The sequence below is a fragment of the Oncorhynchus clarkii genome, chromosome 20 (genome assembly GCF_045791955.1).
Source record: "Oncorhynchus clarkii lewisi isolate Uvic-CL-2024 chromosome 20, UVic_Ocla_1.0, whole genome shotgun sequence".
NCBI classification, from domain to species: domain Eukaryota; kingdom Metazoa; phylum Chordata; class Actinopteri; order Salmoniformes; family Salmonidae; genus Oncorhynchus; species Oncorhynchus clarkii.
This window is the reverse complement of record NC_092166.1, coordinates 34,095,331-34,118,863: the sequence shown is the minus strand read 5'-3', so window position 1 is coordinate 34,118,863 and position 23,533 is coordinate 34,095,331. Positions and strand designations below refer to the sequence as shown.

Here is a 23,533-nt window from a genome sequence, read left to right as displayed (position 1 = left end):
GACTCTGGCTGGGCCACTCAAAGACATTCAGAGACTTTCCCCGAAGCCACTTCTGCATTGTCTTTGCTGTGTCCCTAGGGTCGTTGTCCTGTTGGAAGGTGAGCCTTCGCATCAAGGATCTCTCTGTACTTTGCTCCGTTCATCTTTCCCTCAAACCTGACTAGTCTCCCTGCCACTGAAAAACATCCCCGCAGAATGATGCTGCCACCACCATGCTTCACCGTAGGGATGGTGCCAGGTTACCTCCAGACATGCCTCTTGGCATTCAGGCCAAAGAGTTCAATCTTGGTTTCATCAGACCAGAGAATCTTGTTTCTCATGGTGTGAGAGTCCTTTAGGTTCCTTTTGGCAAACTTCAAGCGGGTTGTCGAGTGTGCCTTTTACTGAGGAGTGGCTTCCGTCTGGCCACTCTACCATAAAGGCCTAATGAGTGAAGTGCTGCAGAGATTGTTGTCCTGCTGGAAGGTTCTCTCATCTCCACAGAGGAACTCTGGAGATCATCGTGTTCTTGGACACCTCTCTGACCAAGGCCCTTCTCCCCCGATCGCTCAGTTTGGCCAGCTGGCCAGCTCTAGGAAGAGCTTTGGTGGTTGCAAACTTCTTCCATTTAAGAATGATTGAGGCCTCTGTTTTCTTGGGGACCTTCAATGCTGCAGAAACATTTCGTAGCCTTCCCCAGATCTGTGCCTCGACACAATCCTGTCTCAGAGCTTTACGGACAATTCCTTCAACCTCATGGCTTGTTTTTTTGCACTGACATGCACTGTCAACTGTAGGACCTTATATAGACAGGTGTGTGCCTTTCCAAATCATATCCAATCAATTGAATGTACCACAGGTGGAGTCCAATCAAGTTGTAGAAACATCTCAAGGATGATAAATGGAAACAGGATGCAGCTGAGCTCAATTTCGAGTCTCATAGCAAAGGGTCTGAATACTTCTGTAAATTAGGAATTTGTTTTTTTATTTGTAATACATTTTCTAAACTTTCAAAAATACTGTTTTCGCTTTGTCATTATGCGGTATTGTGTGTAGATTGATGAGGAAAAATTAAATGTAATCAATTTTAGAATAAGGCTGTAACGTAACGGTTCTGAATCCTTTCCAAATGCACTGTACATTGTCCAGAACGTTGTTTCCTCTTGTGAGGCAGGTTGACACGTTGGTGATATTTTGGAAGAATTTGTTTTACACGTACTTGGTTAAAATCACCAGTTACAATAAAGACTGTAATCAGGTTAGAGGATTCTCGCTGGCTAATGTTCTTGTATATTTCGCTGAGTGCCGCCTTGATAACACTTGTGAATTCCCTTGGCACATAGTGGGGTTGGCATTTTAGCATCAGAAACTCCTGGTCGGGTTAACAGGAGCTCGAGATGTCTTCAACTTCGGTACACCAGGTATTGTTGATGAGGAAGCATACACCTCCGCACTACTCGTACCAGAAGCCGCTGTTCGATCCTTATGGAAAATGGAAAAGCCGTCTGGTTGAACGTCGAGTGTATTGTCTTTAAGCCATGTCACTGTAAGAACAAAGACACAGCATTCCCTGATGTCCCTCTGCGATTGAAGCCTTGCTGAGTTCACAAAGTTTATTTTCCAGCGATTGGACATTAGCCATCAGGATACTATGTGCAGGAGGCCGTGTAGCCCTTCTTTTCAGGATAGCTTAGAGGGAAAAGTCTAAACGGGATCCTTGGGACGTCCCAACTCTGACGTCACCCCATTGAAGTTGAAATTTTAAATGGTTAAGAGTTAAGGTTAGGGTTATGTAAAGGTTATGGATAGGGTTAGGTTAAGGGTATGGGTTAGGGTTTAGGGTAGGGACGTCCCAAGATCCTAGATAACACTAACCTAGCTTGGAGTTCCCTTTCCTTCCTCGCCTGTGTTGCCTTCGGTCATCTTGGTCAGCAGCAACAGGTAAGCCCACTGTGCGGGGAACAAAGGAGCGAATCTAGTACTCCAGATCTGGGAGGCCAAGAGATAAGTGTGTAGCTTCTCATTCATGATCCAGAAGTGTGTCTGTCGTAGGAAATTATTGCATGAACACTCTGAGCAAACAAAGTAACAATTAACGTAAAAAGAGCCATAAAAAAAAGCTAAGCGAGCAGGAACCGGCAAGACCCGCGCCCTCCTTAGTGCTGCCATCTTATCTAGTGTTTTCAGAACAGGCACGGTGCATGTAGGAATCCTTAACTGTCTTTGCACTATCTACTAAAACCTAAACCTAAATGACACAAAGCCTGATTAAGCTTCAGCTTTACGTTTCCTCACAATAAAGGTGCCACGCATAGTCTTCCGTTATACCACCGACCCCTGGGAAATACTACAAGCTCAGGCATAGCCATTATTATACATTTGACAGTGTGACCCTGTGTGCACGTCTCTGTGGGTGTGTGTGTGCTTGCGTTTGTGAATATGCATATATATATATATGTGTGTGTGTGTGTGTGTGTGTGTGTGTGTGTGTGTGTGTGTGTGTGTGTGTGTGTGTGTGTGTGTGTGTGTGTGTGTGTGTGTGTGTGTGTGTGTGTGTGAATAAAATAAAAGTAAGACACCAAGAGCTTCAGGTGAGAAATAAAAAATATTAGCATATTTATTACAGCGACATGAAGGACTTTAGAATGAGTACACCCGTTGAACAAGCGTATAGAAATCTGCCATGATAAATATAATGGGCCAAGGGCAGAAAGGAAGAAAGACCAGGGAGAGCGAGAGAACAATCTCACAAGGAATCAGTCTGGGAACATGTAAATAACCAACCTGGCTGTGGGGTAGAAGACTTCACCAACAATTATTTAGGATCAGCTTACTATTTCCATATCCTAAATTTAACTGTTAGGCGGGGAACACAGAACTGACCTTTGAACAGTGCCAAGGGGAAACATTATCCATCCACATGAAAGGACTCAGAGCCTGGCTAAGGTTCAAGGGTCGTGAGATATGGGTCAAAGGTTATGACGTCCGGTTGGGGAGTGACGGATTAGCTTACCAAACGAGGACAATTTCAAAGTGTAAAATTATGAGTACTGACAGACAGCTAACCTTCAACTGGTCACCACTGTCTTGCAGTATTTTGCTGTTTTGAGTCTGAACGAACAGACCCAATATGCTGCTGTCATTTGTTGAATATTTGAATCTAATTGATGACACCGCAAAAGGCTTCTGGCAATTCAATCCATTCACTATAACGAATACATCATTTGTTGGTAACGCATCATTAATAGACACCTTCAGAGACAAATTGGAAAGACAAAGGTTAATTTAGCTGTTGAGATTTGCTCATCTCCATCATATGTGTGGGAGGCATTGGAACACTTCAAATAGCTTTGAGATACGAAGGGAATAATTATAACTTCTCTCTGCTATACATTGACCAACGAGTTCAGACAAGTATACCAGCAGGTCAGATTCCTAAACCAAAACAAACATGAAAAGTTTACTTTCTAATGTGTTTTTCAAATACAGCTTCCAATAAACTGGTGGTTGATTTACAGCAGCAGTATAGTTTTATGTATACTATTTTTTTTAAAGAACCAAAACAGAGGTGATAACCGCCTGGGGGTTTTCAGTTAAAGAAAAAAAAAAGATATTTTCTGTGACGTCACCTCAGGGAAACAGATAAATACTATGTACAGATGTAGTCATAACTCCGCCTCTATGGGGGATCAGGGGAGGAGAGGAACGGAAAAGGACAGGTAGCACAGTAAATAAGGCATCTAAAAGTCGAGCGTCCTCAGGTCCACGGCCCGAGTCAAAACTGCACTCCCTGTCACCTGTCAATCAAAGGCTGAAACTGAATACCCATGCTACGTAAACGTACATTCCATAGGCCAGGTCAAACGAATCACACGCTGCCTATCTCCCATGACCCGCCTCCGCAAGGGGAAAAAATGCCAGATTTCTCTCCTCCTTCAGAATAAAAGTATATCATTACCGTCGTTATCACCGTAATCATCATCGTCACCATTATTGTTACAAACATTCTAGAGTTTCAAATCAACTCTGTACATATTTTACAGTATGGTACAATGGTATATATGTTGGTGTGTTTGTGGTCCAGTCAGGTAGCAGAATAACACTGTTATCATAAACATAACCAGATAGAAACAGGGGTGCAGTGGACATTGACGACCATATTCAATCAAAGGGGCCTAGCTGGATTTCCTAGATAAGTCCAAAACTCCACCCTCCTCTCCCCAAAGTGAGAGGGCATGTTGGTTTTGATATGACGTTGAATTTCCTTCGTTTCACATAGAAAACGTTGTTTTGTTGAGCACAGGACATTGATGTTTTTTCTCTCTCACTTATCCAGGAAATGAGATTAGCAGGTTTGCTTGAATAGGACATTGGCTCTTGTAAATTTGGAAGCAGTTGGCATGACTGAACAGAGGTGGTTAGGACAAACCGTGAATGAACCCATGTTAATTAATCAGAGGTGAAATGAGGCAAAAAACATCACTCGGCACAGTCTACTCAAGTCAAGTCTACCTCACAATCAAGTCTGACTTTGCCCAACATTTCAGAGTAATACTAACTGTACATGGCGAAACAGATACACATTCCAAACAGTGTCAACGTCACACATACAAGGTTATCTACTTCTCCGCTCCTCTTCTGTCACCAAAAGGTACAGCTTCTCCAACTGAGGCCAACCCTTGGAAGAAAATGTGCCAACACTGTATTGCCCTGCAGGTTTCTTACCGACGGCGTCCTACAGGTTGCTGCTCTAGGCTGTACTAAAATGAACTTACTCAAGTGAACTGTGTGCGTCTGGAAGCAGTGGCTATGGAAGCCCTGTCTGTTCCTGGCCAAACGGAATGGAAGTCTTCTGAGACCATGAACAGACATCTCCATCTCGTATTTTCGCATCCCTCTATTTCTCCTACCTCCCTCACACATCCATGATACGTCGAAGAGCGTCCTGGGGGAGGGGCTTATAGGAAGGGGAGGGGCCTGGCAACACATGCACCAGGAAGGAACATCCCACCTGCGTTGCCTGACCACTGATACAAACTTTACGCTCAGTTCTAGACTGGCGGACTGACACACAGCTCTTGTAAACATTTATCTATACATATACAATATCTCCTGGCACCATAAACTGTGTAGAAAATAAAAAACAGCTTATTGTAAAACGAAAAACAAAACAACCATAAAAACAACTGTACACTAAACTTCACAGACAGTGATGATAATTACAATCGACTTCATTTTTTATTTTTACCATTTTTGTTGTTCTTATTGATACGGTCAGAGACGTCTTGGATGTAGCCTGGTTTCTGAGGTTGCTGGGTTGCTAAGCCTCTAAGTGCGTGGACAGAAGCTGGAAGTGCCTACGCTATCAAAACATCCAGGACGGGTGGAATGGTGAAGCTGCGAAGAGGAAGTAAAGGAGCCGAGCGTCCATTACGGCTCCATCTAAGTGTCTTTGTATGGGGAAACCCAACCCAAGATGTCTATATTGGCTTAATCTCAGCGTGTCTCAGTGGTTAAACTCAAAGCAGAGCGTCCATTTTGGCCCTCTCTCTCTCTCTCTCTCTCTCTCAGTGTGTCTCTATGGGGAAACTGTTATACTTGGACGTGGGTCCCCTGGGTCTGCAGGCTCTGGACACTGGAGAGGATCTTCTTCTGGTGACCCGCCAAAGTCACATCCATCTTAACGAGCTCACTACAGAAGAGGACAGAGCAAAAAGGGACTTAGAAAAATGCCAAACAGCAGCAACAACAGACTCCCCTTTTCCCCCTAGCTCTGCTGACTCCTACTCCCCTTTCCCTAACCCAGCTCAGCCCAGCCTCAGCTTAGCCCAGCTCAGCTCAGCTCAGCCCAGCTCAGCCCTGCCCAGCTCAGTCCAGCCCTGCCCATGTCTCTCACCTGATGGTGATGTAGAGGACAGAGTCCAGGGTGACGTATCCAGCGCTGGAGAAGTTCTCCTTGTACTGGCCCATCTTGATGGCCTCCAGCCACTCCTCCACCGTACTCACACTAAACTCCGGAGTGGTTGGGTCTTCCCTGCTGGGCAAATAGGAGAGAATATACACATTCTTATCAGCATAGTTAAATATCTCAAACAGTCCAGATACTAGTTCTAATAGTTTATTCTGGATCTGACAGTGTGTGCCTGAAGACTGAGTTTTTTGACCCATTGTAACTCACCATACTGAGCTGTTGGCCAGCTCTCGGAGTCTGGCTGGGTTTCTGATCAGCTTGTCCAGGGTGGTGACGATCTGGCCAAACTTGGGCCGTTCGCTGCGGCCCTTCTCCCAGCAGTCCAACATCAGCTGGTGGAGGACAACAGGACAGTCCATAGGGGCCGGGAGACGGTATCCCTCATCTATCGCTTTTATCACCTGGAAATAGAGGGAGAGAGAGAGAGAAATAGGGGCGGATTAGATAGACCCTAGTCAATCACAAAAATTGTCATCATAATAATTTGAATCCACCGAGGATGGGAGAGAAAGCCAACTGAGTCCGCCTAGCTTCCGCACAAAACCAGCCATCAATATCAAATCATTGATTAACATATACCATATCAGCTATACACTGTGCTTTATTATAATGAAATGACTCACATCCTGGTTGGACATCTCCCAGTAGGGTCTCTCTCCGTATGAGACCACCTCCCACATGACGATGCCGTAGCTCCACACGTCACTGGCTGACGTGAACTTCCTGTAGGCAATGGCCTCTGGAGACGTCCATCGGATGGGGATCTTCCCTCCCTGGAAGGGTTAATAACAGGTTTGTAAATGGTTAACAGTACATGTAGAAAGGGTTAATAAAACATTACTTGGAAGGTTAATACAGGATTTACAAACTACTACTATTCATGACTGTCTGCATTGGCAATATGTACCAACTCATTGAATTCTATTGAAAGAGAGAGGGGAACAATCCCTGTTGTGGGTGCGTAGGTAGGAAAGCTCAAAGAACTGCACGGAAACACAGCTTCGAGTAGTCATAGGGATGTACCTCATTATATTCATTGATTAAAACACAAACCCAAAGCATTTCTTTCTATTCGCACAATAACTGGGACCACAGTAGAGCTTTGACTTCACTCCTCCATCTGTCCTCTTTCACAAGCCTTTCACAAGCCTTTCACAAGCCTTTCACAAGCCTTTCACAAGCCTTTCACAAGCCTTTCCCTTTGTTGTTCAGGAGGAAAATAAGGATCAAAGGAGTGTATATGGAGTAGGCATAGCAGAAAACAGGCTTTTAAAAGGCATTGGGACTGACTGTGTATAAGGAGGACAGAGGAGACGGCATTAAGATGCCTGGTTGGCTCTCTACACAGATCACACCAGTCTTAACATGCTGCTACTGCTGAACTCCTTCTAGTCCCAGCTCTCTGGTCAAAGTCAAATGAAAGAGACAAAGTAAGCAGTCACCCCCCCTTTCCTTTTCTATCTCCCCTGCTACCCCCCCCCCCCTCTGTTCATCTCACTCCACTCTTTCTCTATGTCTCTCTTTCTCTATCCTCCCTCCCTCCCTCCCTCCCTCCCTCCCTCTCGCTCTCTCTCTCTCTCTGCATCTTTCCTTCTCCCCTACCCCCTCCCTCTCCTCTATCCCTCCTTCCCTCTATGGCCTGTAGATGTATGTGTGTGAGTCTCCTGACACTGCTGACTGTGTGTGTAGATGTACAGTATCTACCAGCGAGCGACTGACACATTGGCTGAGTAATTATAGATCTCTAAACTTCCATTTTTTTATCCAAGATTTTAGACAAAGTTTTTTTCAAGCAATTTGTGGCTTATTTGAGTATAAACAACTTATTTGAAAAATTCCAGTCGGGCTTCCACTCATTTTACAGCATCGAAACTGCTTTATTTAAAGTCAGTAATGACCTTCTGTTGGCTGCCGATGCCGGTGAATGCTCCATTCTAGTTATTTTAGAACTCAGTGCAGCATTTGATACTATTGATCAGAACATCCTTGATGACGGGCTGGAAAGGTGAGTGGGAATCTCCGGCGTTGCCCTCGACTGGTTCAGGTCATATCTATGTAGCATACGTTTCTCAATGAGCATGCATGGGTGGTTCAGCATCATCCCCAGCATCAATTCACTATGGTGTCCCTCAGGGGTCAATTCTGGGCCCCATCCTTTTTTCCCTGTACATGCTTCCCTTTGGTGACGTCATCCGCAATCATAACATTCAGTTTCACTGCTATGCAGATGACACACAGCTTTTTTTTTTACCAATCTAACCGAGTGACCAAGCTAGCTACCTTTCACAAGTGTCTTGCTGACATCAAATTTTGGATGTCTGACTAATTTCTACAGCTCAATGATAAGAAATCAGAGGTTGTTTTATTTGGCACCCACCTTGCTAGAACCCATATTGTAAATAACCTTCGATATTTGTCCACCAATGTAAAGCCTATGGACAGAAACCTTGGCACCTTCATTGACCCTGACCTAAACCTCTAGCTGCATGGAAAGAAGGTTGTCTAGTCCTGCTTTAATCATCTAAGAAATATAGCTAGTCTTGTAAGGTTCTGCTTTTCTTTTCTTAGTCAACCTTGTGTTCTTTTTCTTTGTGTTCTTGAACGTAGCCCTGTTTTTGTGTGTTCTGGAACGTAGCCCTGTCTTTCATTTTTGTTCGTCAGAAAAATGGACAGTGGCCTCCGTCCATGTATTGATTATCGTTCCCTGAATGACGTCACGGTCAATAACCGTTTCCCTCGTCCTCTGATCCCAGCGACCCTTGAACAAGTGGGCTGCGCCAACATCTATACTAAACTCGACCTATGAAGTGCATATAACCTTGTCCGTATATGTGAAGGCAACACATGGAAGACGGCCATTATCACCACTCGAGGGCACTACAAACACCTGGTCATGCCTTACGAACGCCTCTGCCGTCTTCCAATCCTTTATGAACGAGGTTTTCCAGGATATGATCAACCGCTTTCTCATCGTCTGCATTGATGACATCCTGATTTACTCCTACTCTCTGAAGGAACACATACAGCATGTGCAAAAGGTTCTTCAACGGCTCCTTGACCATACCCTTTATGTCAAGACTGAAGAGAGTGCCTTCCATGTAACCTCTGTAAGCTTCGTACTGACACCTGGAGGGGTCAGCATGAATGAGAACAAAGTCCTCACCATCAGTAACTGGCCCAAACCCACCACTGTTAATAATTAAGGAACTCCAAAATTTTATTGGGTTCTCCAACTTCTATTGCCGGTTCATTCGGAACTTCAGGTCTACAGCCGCTCCCCTCACTGCCCTTACCAGCCAAAAGACCCAGACCCTTCAATGGACTGATACCACCCTGACTGCGTTCAACAACTTGGAACGCCTCTTCACCTCAGCTCCTGTCCTTTGCCAAACTGATCCGACCCTTCCTTTCACCATGGAGGTGGATGCCTCCGAAGTAGGAGCCATACTCTCTCAGCGGGTGGGAACACCTCCCAAATCACATACCCGTGCCTTCTTCTCCAAGACGTTATCCCCTGCTAAGAGGAATTACGATGTGGGGAACATAGAACTCCTCGCCATCAAGCTGGCCCTTGAATGGCAGCACTGGTTGGAGGGTGCACCACATCCCTTTCTCATCCTAACAGATCATCATAATCTGGAATATTTCAGAGGGGCTAAGAGGTTCAACTCCAGACAAGCCCGCTGGGCTCTCTTCTTCACACGCTTCCATTTCCATGTTACATACATCCCTGGAAGGAAAAATGTAAAAGCTGATGCTCTCTCCCACCAGTTTGACCTTCCGACCATTCTTCCTTCCTCTTGCATTATGGGACCGGTACATACAAGAAGCCCTTACCTCAGACCTGGCTCCTCCTGAGACACCAGCTGGGAGGAGTTACGTACCAGCAGCTGTTAGACCCCAACTAAATGCAATGGTGTCACACGTCCTTGGGGTCAGGACATCTGGGCATTACATGAACCACCGAACATCTAGCCCGGAAGTTCTGGTAGTCTTCACTGGCATCCGACGTAAGGGATTGCGTACTCTCCTGTCCAGTCTGCACCCAAATCCCTCGTCATCTCCCCTCCGGGAAGCTTCAACCTTTGTCAATCCATCACAGACCCTGGACCCACATAGCTGTTGACTTCATCACAGACCTTCTTGAATCCTCTGGTAACACCACCATCCTTATCATAGCAGACCGTTTAAAAAAAATGTGTTGTCTGGTTCCTGGCGGGGTGTATGTTCCAGCAGATGTTCTGTCTGTATGGGATTCCGGAGGACATCGTCTCTGACCGCAGGCCCCAGTTTGTCTTCCGGGTGTGGCGAGCCTTCTGCGACCGACTGGGGGTCACCCTCAGCCTCTCCTCCGGGTACCACCCCCAGACCGATGTGCAGACAGAACACCTGGACAAAGAAATAGGGAAGTACCACCGCCAACAATGTTCTACCTCTCCACACGACTGGAGTCGGTATATGGCCTGGGCCGAATACACTCAGAACTCACTCATGCACTCATCCCTCCACCTTACTCCGTTTTAGTGTGTCCTAGGTTACCAATCCCCCATGTTTCCTTGGGAGGCGGAGCCTAGTACTGTCCCAGCTGTCGACGACTGGTTTTGGCGTAGTGAGCGGGTATGAGAGAAAGTATTCACACCCCTTCACTTTTTCCACATTTTCTTGTGTTACAGCTTGATTGGTACAACTGAATAAATTTAGATTTTGTATCACTGATCTACACATAATACCGCATAATGTCAAAGTGGAATTCTGTTTGTAGAACATTTTTAGAAATTGATAAATGTCAAGCTGAAATGTCAAGTATTCAACCCCTTTGTTATGCCAAGCCTTACTTAAATTCAGGAGTAAAATTGTGCTTAAAAAAATCGCATGATAAATTGCATGGACTCCTTTCATATTCAATAATAGTGGTTATTAACATGATTTTTGAATGACTAGCCCATCTCTGTACCCCCACACATACAAGTATCTGTAAGGTCTCTCAATCGAGTAGCGAATTTCAAGCACAGATTCAACCACAAAGACCAATTAAGTTTTTCAATGCCTCGCAAAGAAGGGTACCTATATAAAAAAAAAATATGCAGACATTGAATATCCCTTTGAGCATGATGAAGATTCTAATTACACTAAGGGTGTTGTAGCAATATACCCAGTCACTACAAACATACAGGCGTCCTTCCTAACCCAGTTGCCAGAGAGGAAGGAAACCACTCAGGGATTTCACCATGAGGCGAACGGTGACTTTAAAACAGTTACAGAGTTTAATTGCTGTGATATGAGAACAGAGGATGGATCAACGACATTATAGTTACTCCACAAAAGAAGGAAGCCTGAACTGAATACAAATATTTGAAAACATGCATCCTGTTTGCAACAAGGCACTAAAGTTATACTGCAAAAAATGAGGCAAAGCAGTTCACTGTTTGTCCTGAAAAGTGTTATGTTTGGGGCAACTCCAATACAACACATTACCGAGTACCACTCCATATTTTCAAGCATAGTGGTTGCTGCATCATGTTATGGGTATGCTTGTAATCATAAAGGACTGTGGAGTTTTTTTAAGGATAAAAAGTAAACATAATGGAGTTAAGCACAGGCAAAATCCTAGAGGAAAACCTGTTTCAATCTGCTTTCGACCAGACACTGGGAGATTAATTCACCTTTCAGCACAACAATAACCTAAAACACAAGGCCAAATCTACACTGGAGTTGTTTACCAAGAAGACAGTGAATGTGGCCAAGATTTATTTTTGACTTAAATCTACATGAAAGTCTTATGGCAAGACCTGAAAATGGTTGTCTAGCAATGATCAACAGCCAAGAAGACAGTGAAAGTGAATGTGTCCGAGTTACAGTTTTGACTTAAACCTACTTGAAAATGTACGGCATGAAAATGACCAACAACCAATTTGACATTTTTGAAAATATTAAATGGGCAAATTTTGCCCAATTCAGGTGTAGAAAGCGTTTACGAGGCTTACCCAGAATGACGCTGCCAAAGGTGCTTCAACAAAGTATTTATTCAAGGGTGTGAATATTTACAGTGCCTTGCGAAAGTATTCGGCCCCCTTGAACTTTGCGACCTTTTGCCACATTTCAGGCTTCAAACATAAAGATATAAAACTGTATTTTTTTGTGAAGAATCAACAACAAGTGGGACACGATCATGAAGTGGAATGACATTTATTGGATATTTAAAACTTTTTTAACAAATCAAAAACTGAAAAATTGGGCGTGCAAAATTATTCAGCCCCTTTACTTTCAGTGCAGCAAACTCTCTCCAGAAGTTCAGTGAGGATCTCTGAATGATCCAATGTTGACCTAAATGACTAATGATGATAAATACAATCCACCTGTGTGTAATCAAGTCTCCTGCACTGTGATAGTCTCAGAGGTCCGTTAAAAGCGCAGAGAGCATCATGAAGAACAAGGAGCACACCAGGCAGGTCCGAGATACTGTTGTGAAGAAGTTTAAAGCCGGATTTGGATACAAAAAGATTTCCCAAGCTTTAAACATCCCAAGGAGCACTGTGCAAGTGATAATATTGAAATGGAAGGAGTATCAGACCACTGCAAATCTACCAAGACCTGGCCGTCCCTCTAAACTTTCAGCTCATACAAGGAGAAGACTGATCAGAGATGCAGCCAAGAGGCCCATGATCACTCTGGATGAACTGCAGAGATCTACAGCTGAGGTGGGAGACTCTGTCCATAGGACAACAATCAGTCGTATATTGCACAAATCTGGCCTTTATGGAAGAGTGGCAAGAAGAAAGCCATTTCTTAAAGATATCCATAAAAAGTGTCGGTTAAAGTTTGCCACAAGCCACCTGGGAGACACACCAAACATGTGGAAGAAGGTGCTCTGGTCAGATGAAACCAAAATTGAACTTTTTGGCAACAATGCAAAACGTTATGTTTGGCGTAAAAGCAACACAGCTGAACACACCATCCCCACTGTCAAACATGGTGGTGGCAGCATCATGGTTTGGGCCTGCTTTTCTTCAGCAGGGACAGGGAAGATGGTTAAAATTGATGGGAAGATGGATGGAGCCAAATACAGGACCATTCTGGAAGAAAACCTGATGGAGTCTGCAAAAGACCTGAGACTGGGACGGAGATTTGTCTTCCAACAAGACAATGATCCAAAACATAAAGCAAAATCTACAATGGAATGGTTCAAAAATAAACATATCCAGGTGTTAGAATGGCCAAGTCAAAGTCCAGACCTGAATCCAATCAAGAATCTGTGGAAATAACTTAAAACTGCTGTTCACAAATGCTCTCCATCCAACCTCACTGAGCTCGAGCTGTTTTGCAAGGAGGAATGGGAAAAAATGTCAGTCTCTCGATGTGCAAAACTGATAGAGACATACCCCAAGCGACTTACAGCTGTAATCGCAGCAAAAGGTGGCGCTACAAAGTATTAACTTAAGGGGGCTGAATAATTTTGCACGCCCAATTTTTCAGTTTTTGATTTGTTAAAAAAGTTTTAAATATCCAATAAATGTCGTTCCACTTCATGATTGTGTCCCACTTGTTGTTGATTCTTCACAAAAAAATACAGTTTTATATCTTTATGTTTGAAGCCTGAAATGTGGCAAAAGGTCGCAAAGTTCAAGGGGGCTGAATACTTTCGCAAGGCACTGTATGTCCATTGAATATTTCTGTATTTCATGTTCAATACATTTGCTAACATTTATAAAAACACGTTTTTACTTTGTTATTGTGGGGTATGGTGTGTAGATGGGGGAGATAATTATAGACATTTAACCCATTTCGAATTCAGGCTGTAACACAACAAAATGTGGAATAAATCAAGGGTTATGAATACTTTCCGAAGGCACTGTAGCTAGATCTATGCGCTTATCCGGTCCTTCTATATATTTGTGATGTGCCAAGGAGGTAAGGGGTCGATCTGGCATTGGGCATTAGTATAATCTTCCTCGTTTTATCTCTGGGGCATGAGGGGCGAGGAGTAGGGGAGTGAACGGTGAGCTAGAGAGGTGAGAAAAACAGAAGCTTCTTCTCTGACAAACCCGCAATTATCCCAATGGGAGGACAAGGGGCACTGTTAGACTAACAGAGATTGACAGGCTCTTTCACACAGGATTTCTCAATCTACCGCTCTCTCTTTCTCTCACAAAAGAGGAAGGGAGTAAGGGGCAATAGGAAGGGAAGGAGTGAGGGGGGGAAATGGAAAGTAGAGAGGTGAAAAGGGGACATGCTGGTGAGAGGAGTAAGGGGGAGGGGGGGGGGGGGGGTGAGGCTTGAGGTGAAGAAGGGTATGAGAGGGGTGAGAGAAGAAATGCATTTTCTCAGACAAACCTGCAATTACCGCATACTGGGACGACAGGGGCACTGACATGGACTGACAAGCTCTCTCCTCGCAATCTCTCTCTTTCTCGCCATCTTCTCTCAGTCACTCAACCTCACAAACATACAGTACGCTACAACATTGATAAAAATCCAATGCTTTCATTGATAATTGATAAAAATCCAATCCTTTCAGATCTACAAAGGCTGTGTTAACACAGGCAGCCTAATTCTGATCTTTCTTTTTTTTCAGTAATTGGTCTTTTGAAAAATCAGATCAGTGCTGAAAAAAAAAAAAAATCTGAATTGGGCTGCCTGTGTAAATGCAGCCTTTGTAGATCTGAAATGATTGGATTGGGGGAAATTCCACCTAGGCCTATCAGTACAATTACCACATTGCTTATACCCAAAGCCATATATAACTAAATCTACCGTAGAGTATATAGTGCATTCAGAAAGTATTCAGATCCCTTGACTTTTTCCACATTTTGTTACATTACAGCCTTATTCTGAAATTGATTAAATCGTTTTTTTACCCTCATCAATCTACACACAATACCCCATAATGAGAAAGCAAAAACCGTTTTGTAGAAATTTCTGAAAATTTATAGAAAGAAAAAAATTTGTGAAATATCACATTTACATAAGTATTCAGACCCTTTACTCAGTACTTTGTTGAAGCACCTTTGGCAGCGATTACAGCCTCAAGTCTTTCTTGGGACAAACGCCAAGTGGGCTATTATGTGTCTTCCGTCTGGCCACTCTACCATAAAGGCCTGATTGGTGGAGTGCTGCAGAGATGGTTGTCCTTCTTGAAGGTTCTCCCATCTCCACAGAGGAACTCTGGAGCTTTGTCAGAGTGACCATCGGGTTCTTGGGGACCTTAAATGCTGCAGAAATGTGTTGGTACCCTTTCTCAGATCTGTGCCTCGACACTATCCTGTCTCGGAGCTCTACGGACAATTCCTTCGACATCATGGCTTGTTTTTTTCCCTGGGACCTTATATACATAGGTGTGTGCCTTACCAAATCATGTCCAATCAATTAAATGTACCACAGGTGGGTTCCAATCAAGTTGTAGAAACATCTCAAGGATGATCAATGGAAACAGGGTGCACCTGAGGTCAATTTCGAGTCTCACAGCACAGGTTCTGAATACTTATGTAAATATGGTATTTCTCAAAACTTGTTTTCGCTTTGTAGTTATGGGGTATTGTGTGTAGATTGATGAGGAAAACACATTTTAGAATAAGGCTGTAACGTAACAAAATGTGGAAAAAGGGGGAAGGGGTCTGAATACTTTCCAAATGAACTGTGTGCCTATCCAGTCCTTTTACATCTTCACAAAGTGCCAAGGGGCTAAGGGTCGAACCAAATTCCAATTCCAGACTGTATCAGTCTGATTTAACGAGCACATTCCTTGACCTACATGTGTGGTATAGTAACACATTCTCATTGACATTACCCGTGTGGTGTATGCTGCCTCGGGGTCGTCCTCCAGTACTCGGGACAGGCCGAAGTCAGACACCTTACACACCAGGTTGCTGTTGACCAGGATGTTGCGGGCGGCCAGGTCTCGGTGAACGTAGCTCATGTCAGACAGGTACTTCATGCCCGACGCGATGCCGCGCAGCATGCCCACCAACTGGATCACTGTGAACTGACCGTCGTGTTTCTAACACGGAGAGAGAGAGAGGGCAAGCGAGAGTGAGAGAGACAGAGAGAAAGGAAGAGAGGGGGGAGAGAGAGAGAGAGAGAGAGAGAGAGAGAGAGGGAGAGAGACTGTTGTATACAAGTTGTTTGTGTTGTTACCGTCAACCCAGCTACAACACGCCCTTGTGGAACAATAAAGTTGATTGAATTGGCTTGAATTGAACACATACAGTATACACACACCACGCCCCCACACCACAGTAGGCTTACCTCTGTCAATTACACCCCCCACCCCGACTAAGTCTTTTCTCCCACAATCTCAAACGTCCATCTCCACAGTTCCACTAATATACAGTAGGCTGTGTCACTGAGAACAGATCAGCACTGTACTACTCTCATTACCGCAGTGCAGATACAATTCTCTTTAAGTGGAGCCCTTTCACAACCACAATACTCTGGCTGAATGATGATGAAAACTGACACCGTTCATATACACCCGAGTGCACGCACACACACACACACACACACACACACATATATATATATGCATATTCACAAACGCAAGCACACACACACCCACAGATGCGTCGGCGATGTTCGATCTGGGTAGTCAGCATAATGACTTTCAGAAATAGTTTCTTCATAAAAATCCAATATATTTCTGAGATCAGTTCTATGGGTTATAGGTCGTCCAGCTCCACCAAGGGTGACATGTGTTTCATTTGACCCCAGATCAATTAAGCATCGTCCACAAAAACAAAGCATCCCTCTTCCTCCCTCTCTTTCGTTCTCTTTCTCTTTCACTCACACTATCTCTCTCTCTCTTTCTCTCTCTCCCCCACCATAGTTCTGTCTCTCTCCCCCACTTTCTCTCCTCCATTTCTCTCCCTCCCTTCGTCTCTACAACCCCCACTCACGCCTACCCCCCCCCCCCCCCCCCCCCCCCCCCCGTCGTCGTCTCCCTCATATCCCTTACTGGAAGTGCTGCTATAGGATAGGGAGAGATTGATAAAAGAGGAAGTCTGTGGGTTGAAAAGACAGAGCAATCAATCAGCATTTCACAAAACAAGACCTAATTAACTTACTCCACAGCTGCTGAAACACCGGCAGGGGATGTAGATGGATATTGCTCTGAGAGCGAGAGAGAGAGCTGTTGTGTGTTTGTGCGTGAGTGTGTGTGGTAGAACAGGATATTAATGTGGGATGATATTGCTGTAGCGTAAAGTAGGATCAAGGTCTAGTGGATATAGCTATAGGAGCGGAAAGATGGACGTAACACTCGTGGTCATCTACTTGTCCATCATTGTATACCAAGTCCAATTCGAAACATTACTGATGTGGTGTGTGTGTGTGGGTTTCTAGGTTTGTGAGAAAATCCCTCCATTGGCTTTTACTGTAAATTCATCCAATACGAAGGAGGCCAGTGGGGTCGAGTGGTTTTCTTTCAGAACTGAAAGGACTCTAGTACTTTCTTACAAACACTTTCTTTTTCGTTCCATCCCTCTTTCGAACAGCAGATATGTTTTAATACTATAGGAGCAGCACAAGCTGACCTTCAGAGAGGAATAATGAGAGTGTAGTGTGTGTGTGTGTGTGTGTGTGTGTGTGTGTGTGTAACACAAACTAACCTTCAGGAAGGTATCCAGGGATCCATTCTCCATGAACTCCGTGATGATCATCACTGGCTTACCTGAGGACACAGAGAGAAAAACACATTGACATTTATACACAACACAGATACATACTACAGAGAGATGGTGGCAAGATGGTTGAGCCAGGAGAGGTTAGTGGTCACAGCGGAGACCAACCTCATTCACTCTTTCTCCCACACACACCTCAACCCATCGCTCTCTTCCACCTCTCCCTCTCGCTCTCTCTCTGGGGTACAGCGTGGCATGTCGTCATCATTCACAGTGGCAGCTTCTAATCAGGGCCATGCATAAACGTCAGGAGATAATTACTATGGGCCAATCCGCCAGGGTGTGTGTGCAGGGGGCCGTCTTGAGATCTCATGAATATTGATCAGTCTCTTGGGGTCGAGGGGGAACAGGACGGGGGGGGACGGACGAAGGGAGGGGGAACATGAACACCTGTATGTGTGATGAGGGGCGGGGGGAAGGGGGTGGAGGCAGGGGGTAGTCAATGTGATTGATTGACAGGTCTAGTTCCCCGCCTGGCACCTGGTGGGGCTTACAAATTGACGAACAAAGTACCCCCATACGCAGGCACCCCACTGCTTTACATGACCCCGTACCCCCCCCCCCCCCCCCCCTCCCCGCCCCCACCCCCACCCACCCCCACCCGGGAGAGAGGAAAGAGAGAGAGTGAGAGAAGGGAGGAGAGAGGAAAGAGAGAGAGGGAGGAGGGAGGAGAGAGGAGGAGATGAGTGACAGGGAAAGAGAGGTGAGGAAAGAGGATGAAGGGTGAGATTGGGACGAGAGCAGAGAGGTTTGAGGGAAATGTGGTTGTCAGGGGTGAGGGGAGAGTAGGAAGAGTACGGAGAGAGAAATAAAGGTAAGAGAGATAGGTGAGGAATGAGGGGGAGGAAAAGGGGGAGCCGGGGGTGAGGGAGGCAGGAGGATAAGGTTGTCAGGGGAGGTCAGTAACAACACTGGGGAGTCCTACAGTACAGCTCTATACTGGGTAAAGACGGTGATACATCACCCTAAATGAAATCACTATCTCACTGAGATAAATGCCACACACACACACACACACACTGATAAATGCCTATCCTAACCCTCACCCCCAGCAGAGGAAAATCCAATTCCCTTCCACTTTTATCCCTTAGACTAATGTGGCTGTCAGAGAGGACACCGCTACCAGAGATGAGGCCAGAGGGTGTGTGTGTGTGTGTGTGTGTGTGTGTGTGTGTGTCTCTGTGTGTGTATTGCATGGTGAGCATGGGGACAGCACTGCGACAGCCATCTGATTTCGAGGCTGTCCTGCGGAGAAGTGTGTGTGTGTGTGTGTGTGTCCTGTGACTGCTCTATCAAAGGCGCCGATGAAAGGGTCTGTGGGATTGATCCGTGCCAAAGGGGGGGGGGGGGGGGGTCTGACAGCTCACAGCCGGCCCCCCTGACCTGACAGGCAGACAGACAGACAGACAGACAGACGTGTGTGTGTGTGTGTGTGTGTGTGTAAGAGAGTGACAGACTGACAGGCAGGCAGGCAGACAGACAGGATTCTGTGACAGAAGGAGTGCGAGGTTTGAAAAGAAAGGATGACAATATAATCTCATTGAACGAAGGTTAGCGACGCTCTATGTCTCTGGGTAAGCTTGCGAAGTAAAAGAGCTTCCCTAAGTAGAAAGAGAATGGGACGAGCGTTTTCACTGTGTGTTTTGTCTACTCTGACCGCTTGCGAAAACGCCACCATTCAGTTCAGCAGTCCAGATCGTCCTTCATTCATTTAGACCAGGCCATTATCCGATTGGTCTGTAATTCCTGTGCTATCTGAAGTCTCCATCTGGACTTCCACCATGGAGAATTAGCCTGACAAGATGGCAGGGGGTTAGCACCACACACACACACACACACACACACACACACACACACACACACACACACACACACACACACTCCCCTCTGTCCATCTATCTGTTTATCTCTCCCTCCCTCTGTTGCTCTGCTCCCAGACAATAGACCCCGTTGACCACGGCTCGGAGATGGAGTCACATGCTGGACACGCGCGCATATGTGCGTGTACGTTCCGCGTACGCATACGCACAGGGTCAGGTTGCCACATTTAGCCTCTCTCCCATTAGCTCAATGCCTCTGTTGTGTTAACAAATAAAGCCCTGTGCTTAATATCCTACAGAAACACATTCAATTCAGCCCGGCATAGACATTCATTAATAAAGAGACATTCATTAAGATAAACAAGTGCAGAGAGTCACTTCAAGCCCACAGAGCGAACTTGGTTTTAGATGAGTTGTGTGTAGCTTCTAGCTCATAATGACTGTAAAAAAACATTAAGAACACCTGCTCTTTCCATGACACACACTGACCAGGTGAATCCAGCTGAAAGTTATGATCCCTTATTGAATCCACTTCAATCAGTGTAGATGAAGGGGGGAGACAGGTTAACTTAGGGTATAGGGGGCAGCATTTTCACTTTTGGATAAAAAGCGTGCCCAATTTCAACTTCCTGCTACTCATGCCAAGAATATAAGATATAGTATTAGTATATTTGGATAGAAAACACTCTGAAGTTTCTAAAACTGTTTGAATCATGTCTGTGAGTATAACAGAACTTATGTAGCAGGCAAAACCCAGAGGACTAACTGTTCAGAATTTAAAAAATTGAGGTCTGTCTGTTCAGTGAGTTCTCATTGGGAAACGATATTTCTTAGGCACTGCTTTCAGTTCCTACCGCTTCCACTGGATGTCACCAGTCTTTGGAATTTGGTTGAGGTTATTCCTTTGTGCAATGAAGAAGTACGGCCATCTAGGAAATGGGTAACACTGTTGAGAGTTGCACAAGACTTGAAAAGTAGCGTTAGTTTCCTCTCGTCCTCTATTGAAAACAGATAGACCCGTCTTCAATTTGATCGATTATTAACTGTTAAAAATACATTAAAAATACAAAAATACAATACAAAACATTTCAAACTACCTTTGTAATAGAACTTTAGGTATTACAAAGGCAGTTTGAAATGTTTTGGCAAAGTTTACAGGCAACTTTTGAAATATTTTGTAGTGACGTTGCGCAATTTGGAAGCTGTTTTCTTTCTGGATCAAACGCGCCAAATAAATGGACGGAATTACTCGAACAAAAGGACCAATTGTGATGTTTATGGGACATATTGGAGTGCCAACAAAATAAGCTTGTCAAAGGTAAGGCATGTTTTATATTTTATTTCTGCGTTTTGTGTGGCGCCTGCAGGGTTGAAATACGCTACTCTCCTTGTTTACTGCTGTGCTATCATCAGATAATAGCTTCTTATGCTTTCGCCCAAAAGCCTTTTTAAAATCTGACACGTTGGCTGGATTCACAACGAGTGTAGCTTTAATTGAGTATCTTACATGTGTGATTTAATGAAAGCGTTTAAAAGCAGTTGGAAGCCACGGAAGGAGTGTTAATGCAGACGTCATCGCAGGAGCAGCTTAATGCGTATGTTTCTAGCTCCAACAGTGCAGTAATACCTGACAATACAAAGCAATACACACAAAAAAAATCAACAAAATAAAATAACCATAACCTTAAGAAATATCAGAAAGAGCCATGTCAGAGTCCGGAATATAAATATATAAATATATATGTATATGATGGTGTGCAGACATTATGGACAGTATGTGAATAGAACAGGTGTATACCGTGCATACAGTAGTTATATAGGATGAGCCTAGAGTAGAATACAGTGCATACACTAAGTGTACAAAACACTAGGAACACCTTCCTAATATTGAGTCAAAACCCCTTTTGTCCACAGAACAGCCTCAAATCGTCGGGGCGGGGACCTTACAAGGTGTCGAAAGCATTCCACACAGATGCTGGCCCATGTTGACTCCAATGCTCCCCACAGTTTTGGGAAGCATTGGAGCATACTCGCTGTTTATCATCTATGCATAGCCACTTCACCCTTACCTACATGTACAAATTACCTCAACTAACCTGTACCCCCGCACACTGACTCAGTACAGGTACCCCTGTAAATAACCTCATTATTGTTATGCTATTGTGTTACTTTTGATTATTTTTAACTTTAGTCTACTTGGTAAATGTTTTCTTAACTCTTCTTGACCTGTACTGTTGGTTAAGGGCTTGTAAGTAAGCATTTCATGGTACCCTGTTCAAAGGCACTTAAAATCCTCCGTCTTGCCAGTTCACCCTCTGCATGGCAAACATACACAATCCATGTCTCTAATTGTCTCAAGGCTAAAAAAATCCTTCATTAACCTGTCTCCTCCCCTTCTTCTACACTGATTGAAGTGGATTTAACAGTTGACATCGACAAGGGGTCATAGCTTTCACCTTGGTTCACCTGGGTCAGTCTGTGTCATGGAGAGAGCATGTTTTGTACACTCCGTTTTACGTCACTGTGTCCAGTATGAGGGAAGTTAGAGGTTGTTTCGCGAGCCAACGCTAACTAGTGTTAGCGTAATGACGGGATGTCTACGGCTATCTGCTAGCAGATACCATAGACTTCCAGTCATTATGCTAACGCTAGTAAGCAACTTGTGCTAACGCTAGTAAGCAACTTATGCTAACGCCAGTTAGCAATTTCCTTCAAACTGCACACAGAGAACCAAAAATGGTATCCACGAGTTCACCTGACTCTGGGGAAGTAGAGAAAGGGCCTCATTGCCAAAATCCCAAAGTATCCCTTTAAGAGTGTGTATCTGTGTGTGATGCTCAGTGCTCCAGAGCTAGTTCATTTGCAGTAGGGCGGTGAGCAGGCTTGCAGATTGCCTATTGATCTTCTGCCAGGTGTGAGAGCAGCAGAGTGTAAAATGGATCCAGGAGTTTTATGTTTTAACAGCTCTTCATTAACGCATGCTTTTAACGAGAGACCTGGCCTCTTATTGCCTCTCTGAACCTCTATTCACTGTGTGTGTTCCAGCTTCAGAAACATAGGGAATGTTAAACAGGAGATGGTAACTGGGTCTAGATTAAGATGAAGGGTGTTTTTAACTAAACACATAATATAATACACATAATATATTTAACAGGGTGTGGATCTCTCTTGTTGTATGGCTGGAGGGGCATAAAGAGAGCGAGGGGAACACATCAAATCTCCAATAAAAATCACCACACAAAAGATTGTTTAAACTCACATTGTCCCCTCACACAAAAGAGAGCCTCCAAAACGAATAACTACTTTCCCTAAACAGAGGATAACAGATTAGGGGAGAGATCGGAGCAGCCCTCACCCAAGTGCTGAGAGACAATGCATTAGATGGATAGTGAGCAGATGAAATGACGAGGTGCGCGTAATTGATGCTTTTCCAGATGAGCTGATTGCCCAGAGCGATTGTGTGAGGCGCATAAAAGGGGAGGATAAAGAGATAACTGGAGGGATGGGAGGGAGATAAAAGGACGGAGGGAGAGAGATAGGAAGAGCGCACGCGGCACTTCCTCCCCCCCCCCCCCCCCCCCCCCCCCCATGCGCGGAGAGACGGAGGAAATAAAAAGGTCTACTTTCCTCTCCTCGTAGTCTGTGTGAGCAGCATTACCATTTGCATGACAATGGCAGCAATCAGAGAGAGACAGGCAGGGTGTTATTAGAATAGCAGGACAGCGGGATGGAAGGCTCTTGGGGTTTAAAGTGGGTATAATGAGAACACACACACTTTCATACACACAGGGACACACACACACACACACACCCTCACTCATAACCACACACAAAGGACCAAGTATGTACTCCATGAATGCAAAATGCATGAACTAATATGGCCTGTTATAGAAAACTCACATGGACTGAAATGGACAGAGACAGAGAGAGAGAGAGAGAGAGAGAGAGAGAGAGAGAGAGAGAGAGAGAGAGAGAGAGAGAGAGAGAGAGTCACACGTGCTGGCCTGGAGGTACACACGCAGAAAAACACGCGGCACACACCCCTGAGCACCATTTGAGCGGTCGGCGGTGATGATTAGAGTGCATGAGGT

At 44.7% G+C, this 23,533-nt stretch overlaps 1 protein-coding gene across 2 annotated transcripts in view; it reads right to left on the bottom strand.

Moving 5' to 3' along the window:
- Nucleotides 1-2,568: 2,568 nt before the first annotated feature.
- The window catches only part of LOC139376280 (eph receptor A4b), a 139,424-nt gene continuing 118,459 nt past the window's right edge, over nucleotides 2,569-23,533 (bottom strand). The window contains exons 14-19 of one of the 2 annotated variants that reach the window (XM_071118641.1): nucleotides 17,551-17,612; nucleotides 15,735-15,944; nucleotides 6,574-6,723; nucleotides 6,158-6,351; nucleotides 5,876-6,016; nucleotides 2,569-5,671 (exon numbers count right to left, since the gene is read on the bottom strand). In XM_071118641.1, the coding sequence (XP_070974742.1) occupies nucleotides 5,572-5,671; nucleotides 5,876-6,016; nucleotides 6,158-6,351; nucleotides 6,574-6,723; nucleotides 15,735-15,944; nucleotides 17,551-17,612 (857 nt within the window). In that variant the 3' untranslated portion in view covers nucleotides 2,569-5,571. The remainder of the gene's footprint in view (nucleotides 5,672-5,875; nucleotides 6,017-6,157; nucleotides 6,352-6,573; nucleotides 6,724-15,734; nucleotides 15,945-17,550; nucleotides 17,613-23,533) is intronic. The other variant, XM_071118642.1, reaches the window with a different exon arrangement.